General features: G+C 40.3%; 1 protein-coding gene across 6 annotated transcripts; it reads left to right on the top strand.

Annotated features, from left to right (window-relative positions):
• Positions 1 to 2,569: 2,569 nt before the first annotated feature.
• Positions 2,570 to 14,501, top strand: TCEANC (transcription elongation factor A N-terminal and central domain containing). 6 transcript variants are annotated; one of them, XM_039714481.1, is made up of 2 exons: positions 2,570 to 3,047; positions 13,110 to 14,501. In XM_039714481.1, exons 1-2 carry the CDS (start codon positions 2,900 to 2,902, stop codon positions 14,198 to 14,200), a joined length of 1,239 nt encoding a protein of 412 aa, XP_039570415.1. In that variant the 5' UTR covers positions 2,570 to 2,899; the 3' UTR covers positions 14,201 to 14,501. The 6 variants fall into 6 exon arrangements, with proteins under 6 accessions (XP_039570415.1, XP_039570416.1, XP_039570421.1 ...); XM_039714482.1 differs by lacking the exon at positions 2,570 to 3,047 and adding an exon at positions 3,132 to 3,156; XM_039714487.1 differs by lacking the exon at positions 2,570 to 3,047 and adding an exon at positions 3,170 to 3,427.
• Positions 14,502 to 14,936: the final 435 nt, after the last annotated feature.

Here is a 14,936-nt window from a genome sequence, read left to right as displayed (position 1 = left end):
TATTTTTATGAATAAATAATATCCATGCATTTGGTTTTATTGTTTTGGTTTGGTTTGGTTGTGGGTTTTTTGTTGTTGTTTTTTTCATTGTATTTTTTTTTTGGTTGGTTTTTTTTTTTTTTGGAACAATTGTTTTAGGAAAAAAGCCAAATTACAGAGGCTTATTTGAAGCATATACTATTCTCTACAGAAACTTCATGATGGACCAACATTTTTCAAAATAGTTCTCTGGATACTCAATATTTTACCAGCTGGTAGAATATCTCCACTTGTTGAATAGAAGCCTATGTTTCTAGAAATGCAGATACTTATCACAGCCAATACTGAAGTTTCAAGGAAGTTATCACTGTTACAGCAGCACTGATATTATCCTGGAAAACATACAAACACAAAGACATACACATATATCATTACATGTGTATACATATATGTGTGAATTTACTGAGTGTATAATTTTAATAATTTTTTTTAAAAATTTGCTTTACTTCAGAGGTAATTGAGAAGACATTATTGCATCCATTCTATAAACGGGAACTTGGAATAATGATCTCTTATTCATTAGATCAGAGACAATTTAATGGAGATGCCTGAACAGTCCTTTGAGTGAGAAACCAGTCTCCAGGAGGGCCATCCTCAGTTTTGATCCCATCTCAAAGGAGGGCTAATCACAAGGAAAAAGCCATGCTTGTTTTTGCCTCCCTGCCAAGGGAGCTCTGTGCCTGTGTAGTAGGCAAGGCACTTTCAGCTGAGGATGTAAGGAATCCAATGTGTACTGTTTCATGATCACACAGAAAGACTAAACAAAACTGGCATTTAAAGACTTGGAGCCTAAAACTGAAATGAAACTGCAAACTCCTGGATATTGCAAGGAGAGCTGCTGCTGAATTCCTGACATAGGTAGGCTGCAGAAATACTTCAAAATATGTAACTCAGGCCACTGGATGACATGCCATGTTTGAACCTGGAAGGTTCTGATCCTGTTCTGCTAGTATGTTACTGTGCCATCTGTGGACAGTCATGCTTCAAATTCTTAATGTCTTGTTTCATAAAGCCTTTGGCATAGGGTTTTGTCCCACACTTTTTTTTTGTTGTTGTGTGAGACACAAAAACAAGGCAAAAAGGAAGCCTGATTTCAGCTGTGGCCTTCAGCTACTCAGGGCTAACCATTGTATCACATGTTCAATCACTCATGAATTCATGAGTCTGGCACAAACACACTGTGAGTGAAGAATTGAACAGCATTAGCAATCAGTGTATAATGCAAGCACTGCAGCACTAGCAAGGAAAGGTTTGAGATCATTCAGAACACTGATGCCCTGCTTCACTACAATAATTTAATAAATTGTTTATATTGGTTTTTTATATGCTATACAACAATGCAAGGCTTTTTTTCCCTGTGCGGTTAGTAATGGTGATGTTCATTATGTCAAAATAAGGAAAAAGAGGTCTGCAGTCCATTATATTCATGCCAAAACACATTTGCTGCCTTCAGGTAGGTAAAATCAGATTCCTGACAGCAGAGGGCAACACAGACCTCATTAGTGAATAAAACCACAAACATCATACCAGCATTTTACTGTATTGGAGTATAAAGCCCAGCACCATCTACAGATTTAGAGACAAAATTCTGGAAGTAGTAATCTCTTAAAAAAATCATTTTGGACACCTATGTGAAATACATGAAAGAGGAAATACAATTGAAAGAGGAAAGCACTACAACAAAGGCAATGACACCTTTAATTTGATTAAACTACATTTACTTTTAGACGTTTACTGCATAATGACACGTCCAGCAGATTTCATCATATCAAAAAGCTGTAAACTTGTGAAATTTTATATTTATTTTCTTTAACTCTGTGTATACCAATAGTCCATTTAGCATCCAAAAGACTAGCTGGTTATACCAAAAGTAAAGCAGTACTATGTTGAAAACAAGAAGCTTTTACACTGATTTTTTTTCTGTTCTCTGTTAGCCTTGGGTGTGATTTACCTTGTGTGTCATGTTGCCTTTCCAAGCCATGTTTGTTCAAGGACCATATCATGACTGAAGTTAAAGTTTAAAACCTCATGAATATAATTTATTTTTCATTCATTTTAGGGCTGAGAGGAGCATGGTGGGGCTCAGCCACACAGACAGATACCAGAGGAAGGCCATGCCGGGCACAGTAGTCACAGGGCAGCATCATGGTGTCCCTTTCACCCACGGCCACATCATCTGCCAGATCCATGCCCAAACAGCTGGCAGCCTCAGTGGAAACTGTGCCCTCCACCTGAGGCTGCATGGGACAGATCATGGTGTCCCTTTCACCCACGGCCACATCATCTGCCAGATCCATGCCCAAAACAGCCGGCAGCCTCAGCAGAAACTGCGGCCTCACACCTGAGGCTGCATGGGACAAAAAAGTTATTTCCATGGCTGCTGCCCTCTCGGGAGTGTTTTCACCATGCAGCAGCCCTGGGGACAGCACAGGAGCCCACAGGGAATGCACCTGCCGCGGTCATCCCACGGCAGAATCACAGGATCAGTTAGATTGGAAAAGACCTCCGAGATCCAGCCCCTGACCCAACACCACCACCAGCCAGACCATGGCACGAGTGCCACGTCCAAACTTTCCTTAACACCTCCAGGGACGGTAACTCTGCCACCTGCCTGGGCAGTCCATGCCAGCATCTAATCACTCTTTCTGTGAAGAAATTCTTACTGATGCCCGACTAAACCTCTCCTGGCACAGCTTGAGGCGATATCCTCTCATCCTGTCACTAGAGCGGGGAGCAGAGGCCGATCCACAGCTGGCTACAATCGCCTGTCAGGTGGTTGCAGACAGTGATAAGGTCACCCCTAAGCCTCCTTTTCTCTCGGCCAAACAACCCCGCTCCCTGGCCGCTTCTCACAGGATATATGCTCCCAACCCTTCCCTGGACTCGCTCCACAATCGCAGTGCCCTCTCTGGAGCGAGGCGTCCAGAACTGGGCACAGTACTCGAGGCGGCCTCAGCGGTGCCGAGTACAGGGGAAGAATCGCTTCCGTGCTGGCCACAGTATTCCGGGTACAACGGGACGTGGTTTCTCTTTCCTGGTTTCTCCGCGGCGCCCACCGCGGAGCTGCCCGAGCCCGGTGTCCGCCCGCGGCCCGGCAGGCCGGGCCCCGCGGCGGAGGTGAGGGCGCCGGCCGGGGCACGGGGCGTGCGGGAGCAGCGCTGGGTCTCCGCGGAGGGCAATAGGAGTGCGGCTTCTCCGCCTCAGCAGTGTCCGGGGAGCTGCCGCCCTTGCCTTGGCGCTGGCGCAGAGGTCGGGGGAAAGTCGCTGGAGGCACGAACCGCCCAGCTGCTCCGCAGCCCTGGTTTGCCCTCAGGGCAAGCCCCGGCTGCCCTCGGGACCGAAGGGAACGGGGAACAACGGGAAGAGCGCCCTGAGAAGAGGGGGGTCGGTAGGTAGGGCTGTGCTTGCTTTTCCTCCCGCCCCGGCTGTGCGGGGCAGCATTGCGCCCCTGAGCAGGACAGCAGCGGGTCAGAATTAAGCTAGACCGGTCCGGGGACGTGGAACGGGTGTGAGGAGCCAGGGGAGGTTTAGATTGGACATTGGAAAGGATTTCTGCACCAGGGTGATTAGATTCTGGAATGGACTGCCCAGGGAGGTGGTGGAGTCACCGTTCCTGGAGGACTCCAGCACATGTTTGAGGACATGTGCTATGGTCTGGTTGACAGGTGACATTCGGTCATAGGCGGGACTCGATGATCTCAGATCTTTTCCAACCTAATTCCTTCTAAGATTTTGTGAAGTTTTAATGAAGAATTTGGAGAAAACCCCACAGAGTTAGCATGGCTTTCTGGATCACAGAGGGTGTGCGGGCCCGCCCGCGTCCTGGGAAGCAAACACGGGCAGATCTGCAGGCTGATCTCCCCCAGGTTTCGTGGCCTGCTGACTGAGATGGAGGTTCCAGTGGGGATGCTTGGCTGCTGGGGGCATGAGCCTGACCCCAAACCCTGGCCAGACAAGCTGTCACCTGTGGCTGGCTTTGATGCCAAGTGGATGCGAGCTGCCTCCAGATGCACACGGCTGGGCTGCTGCTCCCAGGTGCCCTAATTTCCCTTCTGATTTATGTGGAAAGTGGCTGTAATTCCACTCACAGAAGAGGCTGGCCTTGGAAGCTGCAGGATGGATATCTGTAACGGTGCTATTATGGGAATTCTTTATGTATTTTTTATATTGGTCTCCATGCAGCATTAATGTCTTGAAATAAGATATACACTGGCATAAATATAGAAAAGAGTTAGAGTTCACAGTTTTAAATGTAGTATTGTTTTAATAGTTAAATATATAAAAATCCATTTAATTTCAAGTGTGTTTCACTCTTTGCTTGAACCTATACATCATGGGTCTTTGATCAAGACTCTAAAGTATTAAGAAATTATGTACTTTCACTTTTAAGTGTACATATTTTAGCATAAGGAATGTCAGCAGACACTAATAATACTTTACAAATACCATTTGTTTAAATCATACTATTTTATCAATCCAGGATGGATGACCTTTTCCCAGGCATATGTACTCTCCTGCATACAAAGGATTTATTTTTAAAGGAAAAATGTTTTATAATTTTTGGGTGGAAGACCTGTAAAACAACAACAAAATGATACCTAATCTAAGTATGGCCCTGGCAATGGAATGACAAATAGAAATAGTGTAGCGCCAAGACTTAACTAAAAAAATGAATGTCAGAGCAATGAAAATACAGTGTTCATCTGACAAATGATGAAAAGCTTGCAGAAGTTCATAAAACATCTTTTTATTACTTACATGTTCCATTTTTACATGAAATTGTCAGCACAATTTTCCATAAGAAGATATTGCAAACTAAACATTTACCTTTGCTTGTAGTATGCTAGAATTTAATTTCTTGCTAGCTGTAGATGATTAAGAACAATCTTTAAAGCTATTTTGTCAAGGAAATGTGTTCAAGAGAAAGCATTGCTTATGTCTCTCCAAAGTTATTAATATTTTTGTTCTGAAGTGTTAAGTTAACAAATGTGCTTTGGATGGATATGTCTTAAGTACATTTTTACTTACTGATTTAGGCAATCTTGAAGATAGTCTGTTTTGTTGAACTTCTGTGCCAATGCAGAGCTCAGTGAAACAAGGAAGTGTGATCCACCTTGGGAAAGCTTTGTTTCGATTGAGGTTCTCCAGGTTTCAAATAGGTACATCTGCAAGAGGTTATAAACAGTATTTATGGAGACTAAAAAATAGATGGAAGGAAGTTTGATGAGAACTCTCACTTAAAAGCCAATTAGCACTTTTTAGGTTTAAAAAGTGCTAATTCTCCTTGGGTAAATGAATAAGAAATTTTAGACAAAATTACACAATAGCGGAAGAAAGCTGTAAACCAAGAATGAACATGAAAGGTAACATCTTTATAGGGAAACAGGAAAAGAATTTTCAGTTATTTTGTAGTTATAATAGAATATGTAAAAGTCTGAATTTTTTTCAAGTACTGCAGGAGCCATGTTGTGCATAATACTGTAACCTTTCCTTTTTAAAAATGGTATGAACACCCAGTCATTTTGTCTGTGGTGGAAAGATGAGAAGATTAGAGGTTTACAACTTCAAAAGACGTGCAGCACAGTTCCAATTTTTTTACTTCTAAGAGCATCATAGTGAATTATCATATATCCCAGTCTTTGGGGGACAATGTTGCAAATGCTTCTTGTGCACAGATACTGAGTAGAGGGAGCAGAGCAGCTGAGTGATACAATCCCAGTGGTGTTGAAAAAGCACCAAAACATAAAATGAACTGAAACTGTTACCTGTATAAGGCAATACAGTTAAAGTATGTTGAAGGAACTGGCTTCTACTTGGAGATACCAAAGGCTTCCTGAAATGTTTTGGCTGGCTTGCTGTCTGAAGTGATTGGAAATATGAAAATGAACATTTGCATCCATCCAGATGAACAGTTAGGAGAGTAAACTATATTGCATAAAAGTAGTTATTTAACAAATGATTACACAAATCCACTTAGATCATATTTCTATTGCCAGGTATGTTTCTTGACTGAGGGAGCATGTTTATAATACCCTCTTGCTGTGGGAAAATACTGAAACATTGTTCATGTTGTCTGTCAGATCTAACAGCAATTATTTTTGTTCTAAATTCTGTTACTATTGAAAAAACAGGAATGTTAGGAAATGAAGCAGTAATTTCACAAAGTGCAAAAAACTTTTTTCACAGATTGAAGTTTTGGTTCTGTACTGAGGCAGGTGATGTTAAAGGATTGATATTAGCATTTTCTGCTTGGCTCAGCTTAAGTTTTGCTCTTCATAGAGACATGTTGGGAAAATGCCAGATGTATTTCTAACAGGCTTGGATTTTTATGCAGATGATAAGATGTACTCTTTAGCTCTCAGGAGATTCTATTAATATATAATCACTAAAGTTACTGTATGGTTTGTGGAAAGCTGTGTGCAGCTGCACCAAAAGCCTGAATCTCATGATAAACTTTACTGTAGCAGCATTGTCATGTCTGAGTCATCTGCTGAAATTCCATTCAACACTCTTTTCCTATTGCACCAAAAGCCTGAATCTCATGATAAACTTTACTGTAGCAGCATTGTCATATCTGAGTCATTGCTGAAATTCCATTCAACACTTTTCCTACGTACTGCCACTTGAAGCCAAAATGGGAGTTCATATTTAGAAAATGTGCCTTGCATGTCAAAAACCTGACTTTTGACCTGCTTGAAGCCCCAGCTGGCACCTCATACTGACAAATAGTGTAAAGTGGCTGAGAGAAAAGGGATTCCTCTGCCAGCTTTGCAAGGCTTTGTCATGAAAATTTGAAAAACCAGAGAGCTCCATGGAATGTTTCTGTGACCTTGTGCCCAAACTAGGAAATGGATTTTAGAATAAAGTTAGTTAATATTGAAAGTTAGTTAACTTAAAGTTAACTTAATCTGGTTGTACCATAGAGAAACCCCACAAGTGTTTCTTTATGTGAAATGGTACAAATTTTAAAGCAAGTAGACACCCAATATTTATTTATGGAGAAAAGGGATTCCTCTGCCAGCTTTGCAAGGCTTTGTCATGAAAATTTGAAAAACCAGAGAGCTCCATGGAATGTTTCTGTGACCTTGTGCCCAAACTAGGAAATGGATTTTAGAATAAAGTTAGTTAATATTGAAAGTTGGTTAACTTTAACTTAATCTGGTTGTACCATAGAGAAACCCCACAAGTGTTTCTTTATGTGAAATGGTACAAATTTTAAAGCAAGTAGACACCCACTTTATTTATACATAATTGCCAATAAAACTGTTGATAACAAATCCCTCAGAACTATATATACATTTTATTATTGCCCCCTGAATCATAATGTATTAGAATGTATTGTGAGTCTGTATCTGTCCAGTTGTGGAAGAGATTAACTAATATCTCCACTTGAGTCTTGTAACCTGTAAAAGTAAATTTTGTAATTTTTTTAACTCCATAAAATTATTTTACTAACAAAGTCAACAATATCAATAAAAATAAAGATTTCATATCAGTGGAATAATGCATTACTTGTAGCATTTTCAGTGTTTCAAGTAGTTAACTACTTCATTCAGTAGAAAAATTCACATAGCTAAGGAAGACAGGATATAGGAAAAGTGAAAATATCTTCAAATGTGAATCAGTTTAACTGTAAATGAAGTTATTGAAAGGAGCCATTAGCAAGGGAATGTGTGCTGGGACAGAAATTCTCTAACATCAGCAGAGCATCCTAGAACTCGAAACAGCAGTAGCTGTTCAATTTGTAAAGTATTTTCTCATTTTGTTTTTGCCATGGAACGAGTCAAGGTTTAATTTATCTGGTGTAGCTGCAATATATTGAACCTTTTAATGAGCTCTGGCTTACATACTGGTGTCAAACGAAGCCAGTGGCTGAGCAGTCTGGTTGGGACAACAGCTTTTCCCAGCTTTTCCTATTCCATTCTCATTAAATCCATGCATGTTTGATCTTATTAAAAAATGTGCTGACAGCTCAGCATTGGGATTGATCCCTGAGGCTTGAGAATTTCATTATGTTCTCTATTGATTGTTTAATCTTTTTTTTTATTAAGAATATAAGAATTCAATTTTAATTAAAAATTGAGGGGTCTAGAAGAAGCAACTCCAAATAAGGATTAAAAATTGGCCTTGTAAAAGAGGATACTCTCTGCATCTTCAGATGAATGAAGATGCCATCTCTGCCTTCTCTCCTCTTCTCTTGCTAATTTGGGAGGAAATCTGTGGGAGAATGATTTCACTAGGAGAAACACAGGGTCGAGACAGTATAGCTCTAGATTAGTTGAGAGTGCTGTAGTTCAAGCAGTCACTGATGCAAAAGATGCAGAAGAAAGCTACTTCTCCATATTAGTGCTGTGTACTCCAGTGCTTCTGGATCTGTGAGTGAGAGGTGACTCTTGGTCAGTGAGATGTCAGTGGTCATGGACAACTGGAAATTATAGTGTTGTATTGCCTCAGTTCTCATTGTATTCACTTAGCTTTATTCATGTGGCTATTCTTTGAAGATGAACTTCTGCCTAGTTCTAAATTTTTTTAGGTGTGGGAGGCAGTCCTGGGGAGAGGCAGGAAGAGCTCTGATTTTTGCTCAGATAAAATAAAAGCTCCAGTAAAGGGTTTCTTGGTGACATTGTTGATATCTGCTCTCCCACTGTAGACAGGATGAAAAAATGTTTTTGAGGTTGGAGACTGGCTGGGAGAATTCTCTGATTTCTGCTTAGGCTCCTGAATTTAAAGTAGCATTTGGTAATTTTTATTGTTTATATGGGATTTAGGTGCCCAAAGTAAGCTGGTGTTTCCAGGACATTGCTATGCACCATCTCTGCTATAGCATTAAGATTTTTAAACACAACATTTGCAGACCATTTATTCCCCTGTATCGTTGTTTAACCCCAGCCAGCAGCCAAGCCCCACAGAGCCTCTCACTCACTGCCCCAGCAGTGGGACTGGGGAGAGAATCAGAAAGATAAAAAACCAGAAAACTCATGGGTTGAGATAAACACAGTTGAATAGCAAAAGTAAAAGCTGCACACATAAGCAAAGCAAAACCAGGAATTCATTCACTACTTCCCAGGGGCAGGCAGGTGTTCAGACATCTCCAGGAGAGCAGAGCCCTACCATGTGTCACAGTGACTTAGAAAGACAAACACCATCACTCTGAATGTCCTCCCCCCCCTTCCTTCTTCTCCCCCCCACTTCATATACTGAGCATGATGTCAGATGGCCTGGAATATCCTTTGCTTAGCTGGGGTCACCTGTCCCAGCTGTGTCTCTGCTCCCAGTCTCCCATGAACCCCAGCTTCCTTGCCAGCATGGCAGTAGGAAAGGCAGAAAAGGCCTTGGCTCTGGGTAAGTCTTGTTCAGCAATAATAGAAACATTTCCATATTATCAGCCTGTGTTCAGCACAAATCCAGAACGCAGCCCCATACCAGCCACTGTGAAGGAAATTAACTCTACCCCAAAGGAAACTAGGACACATGGTTAGGAGAAATTGATTTCTGATCCTTGTCTGGGTTGTGGTCTGGATTTTTTTCCTAATTACATAGAATTTCTTGGAGAAAAGCTCACCTACAGTGGAGGTTGGGATGAGGGAGAAAAGGACAGGTGTTCACCCTTCAAAGACATCCATACACACTTGCTTGGATGCATTCTGAGTTTGTCTTGGTTTTTCATGGACTATGGCTCTGTGCAAGATAAGGTGTAAAGCAAAGACAAAGCATTTATCCCAAATGCTTTTGAAGAGGGCAGTGTTTTTCCCAGGGACTGAATTTGCACTTAACAGCAAGTGTCTCTGGCTGGGTTGGTTTTTTTGTTGTTGTTGTTTGTTTGTTTCTTTGTTGGTTTTCTCTTACATAGTCTTTTACTGTTTAAAAATGTTCTGATTCAACTTGGCATTATTACAGGATAATTATTACAGGCCATATTTTTAAACCTGAGGTAGTCTGATGTTTGGGGTTTTTTTAGAAGCAAACTGGCTTACAAGGTTTTTATTGATTGTCATCATTTATTCTTGTACACACAAGTGACTCATTATACCATGCAGCCAGAGTGAGAGCTCATAATGATTTGGCAAGAAAGTGCCTCATCAGCACAGCATTACCCAGTCTCATTGTAAATATGAGCCTTGTAACCTTCTGTGTATGCTTGGAATTCAAACTGATGTTCTTGTGTATATTTGGAAAGTCATAGCAGATAGGTGAAGTCCCTGCTGACTGGAAAAAGGGAAACATCACTTCCATTTTTAAAAAGGAGAGAAAGAAAGATCCAGGGAACTCCAGACCGCTGAGGCTCACCTCTGTGCCTAGGAAGAGCCTCCTAGAAGATGTGCTAAGGCACATAAAAGACAGGAGGGTAACTCAAGGTGGCCAGCAGGGCTTTACTAATGGTGAGTTGTGCCTGATCAATCTGGTGGCGTTCTGTGATGGAGTGACAGCAGGGTTGACAAGGGAAGACTTTACCAATGTCAGAGAAGTTGCGACTGCCACATCCTTGGGAGTATTCAAGGCCAGGTTGGATGGGTCTCTGAGCAACCAAGTCTACTAAATGGCATCCCTGCCCCTTGCAGGGGGTTGGAACTAGGTGTTCTTTAAGGTCCCTTGCAGCCTGAACCATTCTGTGATTCTGTCATTGCTAAACTGAAATGCCCTGTGCAGTTGTGGGAGGGTTGAGGATGCTTGTTTTCTATTGCACAAAATTGTGACACTGTCATTTGTCCGTTCTTTTTCTTACAGCTCCAGGTTAACAAAGGTGCATGATTCTTTCATAACTTAAGAAAAAAAACTAGTCTTTCTCAGATTTCTTGTCTCTTAGAATTAGGAACACAGCTGAACAGTGCTGACTGAGCTCGATTCAGTTAATTTTATAAATATTTGCTCAGCAGCATTTGTCAAATTGCATTAAATCAGGTAGAAAAGCAGTCAAGCTCCCAATTAAAAAAAAAAGAATCAAAGTGCACTGTGCAGACAATAACTGGATAAGGGATATACTCTTTCCCTCCTATCTGTATCCCAGGATCTATGGACTCTGTATGGTTTGTTTGCCAAAATTAGGCAAATATGTACCTTAAAAATGTGAAGTCTCCTAAAGTTCTTAGTGTAATTATTTTATCTTTTCACAGGCTGGAGTTTCTCATGCACATTTCAAAAGATTCCATGGGTTTGCTATGCCACAGCTCCCTCAAGTGGTAGAATAATTTTTCATTTGGAATTGCAGCTAGATTTCTGTGACACTTGCATTCTCTTCAAAAGGCTTTGGCTTCTCCCAGCTTACTGTTCTATCTTATAACAGAAACATCGGAGTTCAAAGAACAGGAGTCTGAGCAGGGAAGAACTTGGGCTTGCTATACTTGGGTTCCCAGTGAGCTTTGGCTAGAAAATGCACTGCGATATTACCATGGCATCAGTAATTTCAATTTTCTCCCTATAAGAATATGAAAAACATGTTTTCTACAGTTGTCTGACATAATCATGTTGTGCCTTGATTAGGAAAGTAGAAAAGGTGCTTGGCATTCAGACTATATGAAATGCAATGAACATTCCCCAATGTTAATGAGCTTTGCTTCATCCTTTGAAAGAAACCATGGTAGTAAAATGAACTGTTGGATTACTTTGTATGTTCCTGATAAGTTTAGGATTCATCTTTTCTGATGTCAGCTTCTTGGTATTCTGGAGACAGGGAACTGTTCTTGCTTTGTGATGGCTCTCCTACATGACAAAGCTCTTCTTTCTGTTCACAGCCTCTGTGTTCCTGTAGAAGAGCAGTGGAGTGGGTGCACTGACATTCTTTTTAGTATGATGATGCAGAGGGCTCAACTTAAGTATATGAAAACTGCATCCTGTTTCTCTGAGTTTGAAACTTCTTAAGTAATAAATTGGTTTCTGAAATTGTCATTCTTGAGGTTTTGTAGGACTTCAAAATGTAACATGATGTATTTATTAAATACAGCTTAAGGAAATGCTGAGAACATTTACTGTGGAGGATGGGTTGGTTCTGTTCTTATAGGAAAAAGTGAAGTCTTATCCTCTCTGTCCTTCTCCTTTGTGGAGCTCTGAGGTCTTACCTAAAGTTTGAACTGGTTTGTGTCATGTAAAAGACAAGTTAGTTGGTGGTGGTCATAGAAACAACAGTGTGTAAATTACCCAGCTGTATCTCTTGTGCCTTCTCTACCCCTGCTCTCAGGAGTTTTCATCATGGAAACAATGATGCTGCAAGTAACCGGCTTATGACTTCTTCCCACAGGGATGTGTGTAGCCAGCCTTGTCTCTGTCAGGCAGAGGAGTTTTTCTGGAGTAGAACCAGGATGGATGCAATTTCAGACAAAACACTGATTACATGCATAAACTTAGAAGACTAACTGCAGAAAAGAAGAACGCAACACTTATAACACACTATTCATTTCTGCATTCTACATTTAATTCTCCTTTTCAGCAAGAAGAAAAATAATGCTAGGAATATAATTTTTTTTTGCGTGTGAATTTGCAATAACAATGCACTGAACATTTTTGTATCAAAGGGCTTAATGAAAATTAATCAAAAGGAAATACTATTGAAACCAGGAGATTCTGCATTCTGAAGACCCCCTTTGATTTTCCTTTATATGTGAGACTATAAGGGAGCATGCTTTAATAATGCTACAGCTGCAAGAAAATATAGAGGGATCTGTCTTTAACCTTTAAGAATTTTCAAAATTTGTAGATGTCAGTGTTTTGAAACACTGCAGGTGTCATTGTTTTTGAGCTGTCCCATCTTGATAATCCATCTGTAATACGATACCAGAGCTAGCAAGGGGAAGGGCAGCAGTGGGAGCTCAGGTAAAAGTCACGACACTGACCTGCTTCTCTGATAGCCGTAAGGAGAAACTTCTGAAAGAGATGATCTCTTGTACAGCAAGTGAAAAGTTGAGGGTCATGTAGGAACCAGAATGGTGTTTTTAAGAAAATGGTGGGAAACCCTGTGGTATATACAAAAAAATAGTGTAAAATAGCACAAAATGAAAAGAAGACCTTGTGTGAATATACAGAATATGAATTAATATCATAACTGCAGGAAAGGTGATGATCTTTTCTTTTGTTTCCAGGTTTAAAGATGTCTGATCTGAAAGATATTGTACACAGAACCCATTGTATTGAAACACTGCTGTCTGAGAACAATTTGCAAGATATTGAGGATCATCTTAAAGAACTTGCAGATGTTGATATGACTGTAGAATATCTTCAGGGGACAGAAGTTACCAAGGCTGTATATAGAGTACTCAAGAGCTGCCCTTCGGGAGAGTTGAAAAAGAAAGCAAAGCAGTTATTGTCAAGATGGAAAACACTTTACAAGAATAACTGTGCTCAGTCAATGCAAGTTAAAAAGTCAGTTTCTGTGTGTGTGAAAGAAGAAATTGAGCATCTCAGTGTAGTTCCTAGAGAGCAGTCACTGTCTGAAGGACCATGTCAGCAGGAAGCATTAGATGGTACTACTTCCAACACTTTGGTCCCATCACAAACTGTTAAAAATGTGGTACATAACAATGCAGAAGGCAATATTAATCAGCATTCTTCTTTTGAGGAACAACACACTGTTCATGAAGATTCTAAATCTGTTGTTAGCAAAGCAAGTCTGCAGCAGGATCTGATGAGAACTCTGAGGTGTAAATGTGTGGATCTTCTTTACAGAGCTTTGATTGGTTCTGCCAAAGATGAAGAAGAAACTGTTAAATGGCTAGAGTTAGCTAAAGAAATTGAAGAACATATTTTTGCTCTTCATGCTAAAAATGACAAAAAGTATAAAAATTGCATCAGAAGTAAAATCTCTAACCTTAAGAACCCTAAAAGTTGCCACTTAAAGCATAACCTTTTTTCAGGAACTTTGAGCCCAAAGGCTTTTGCTGAGATGACAGTGATGGAAATGGCCAGTGATGAACTGAAACAGCTCAGGGCTCTGTACACAAAATCATCTGTTCAGGAACATCAGCTTCCACAGGTGATTAATGGCACACAGACAAACAAAATAAAGTGCAGGCGCTGTGAAAAATTTGATTGCACTGTCACTATGATTGCCAGAGGAACTCTCTTTCTTCCAGCTTGGGTGCGAAACACAAATCCAGATGAACAAATGTTGACGTACGTTATTTGTAATGAATGTGGAGAACAGTGGTATCACAGCAGATGGATTTGTTTGTAATGCTGTCCCTCTGTAAAAAGGGGCTTGGAAACATGTATGACAACTTACCTCTGTTGAAACTCTGTAATTTAAAATTCTGTGCTGATATTATATGGGTGCTGCCATTAAAAACTGCAAAATCAGTTTGAAAAAACTGCTAATGTGTTTATAAAGATGGCTTGAATGAATAATGTTTTTTTAAGTAATGTAAATATGTAGAGAAATAAAAGGGTAAAGGGAAAAAATGGTTACACTGTATCTGAGTGGAATATTTGCTAGTAAATCCATTAAAATTATTCCAAGTGCTGAGTTTTTTCCTGAAGGGTATGGATACTTGGAAATTTTTTTTAACTTGAAGAGGATTTCTTTCATGGAAGGTAAGTTTCATTTACAGTAAACAAACTGTTTCCAAAACTGCACTTCACATACTTATGTGCATTGCAGAATGTTCAGCATGGATTCACTCCTTAATTAAATCACTTTTTGCAAGCAAGTTAAGTTGGTTTGAGAGGTGATTTCTAACAGGCACATACTTATGTGCATTGCAGAATGTTCAGCATGGATTCACTCCTTAATTAAAACACTTTTTGCAAGCAAGTTGGTTTGAGAGGTGATTTCTAACAGTGAAAAAAGAAACTAAAAGTAGATAGTTAAAAGGGGGTAGAAAGCAGCTAGCAGATGAAAGCAAGAATGAGATTCTGCTTTAGAATTAGTTATGAGAAGGAAAACAGGACTTGAGACAGTCTATCAGTATGCA

This window comes from Passer montanus, unplaced genomic scaffold (assembly GCF_014805655.1).
Source record: "Passer montanus isolate IOZ18808 unplaced genomic scaffold, ASM1480565v1 scaffold3, whole genome shotgun sequence".
Classification (NCBI taxonomy): Eukaryota; Metazoa; Chordata; class Aves; order Passeriformes; family Passeridae; genus Passer; species Passer montanus.
This window is presented reverse-complemented; position numbering and strand designations above follow the sequence as displayed.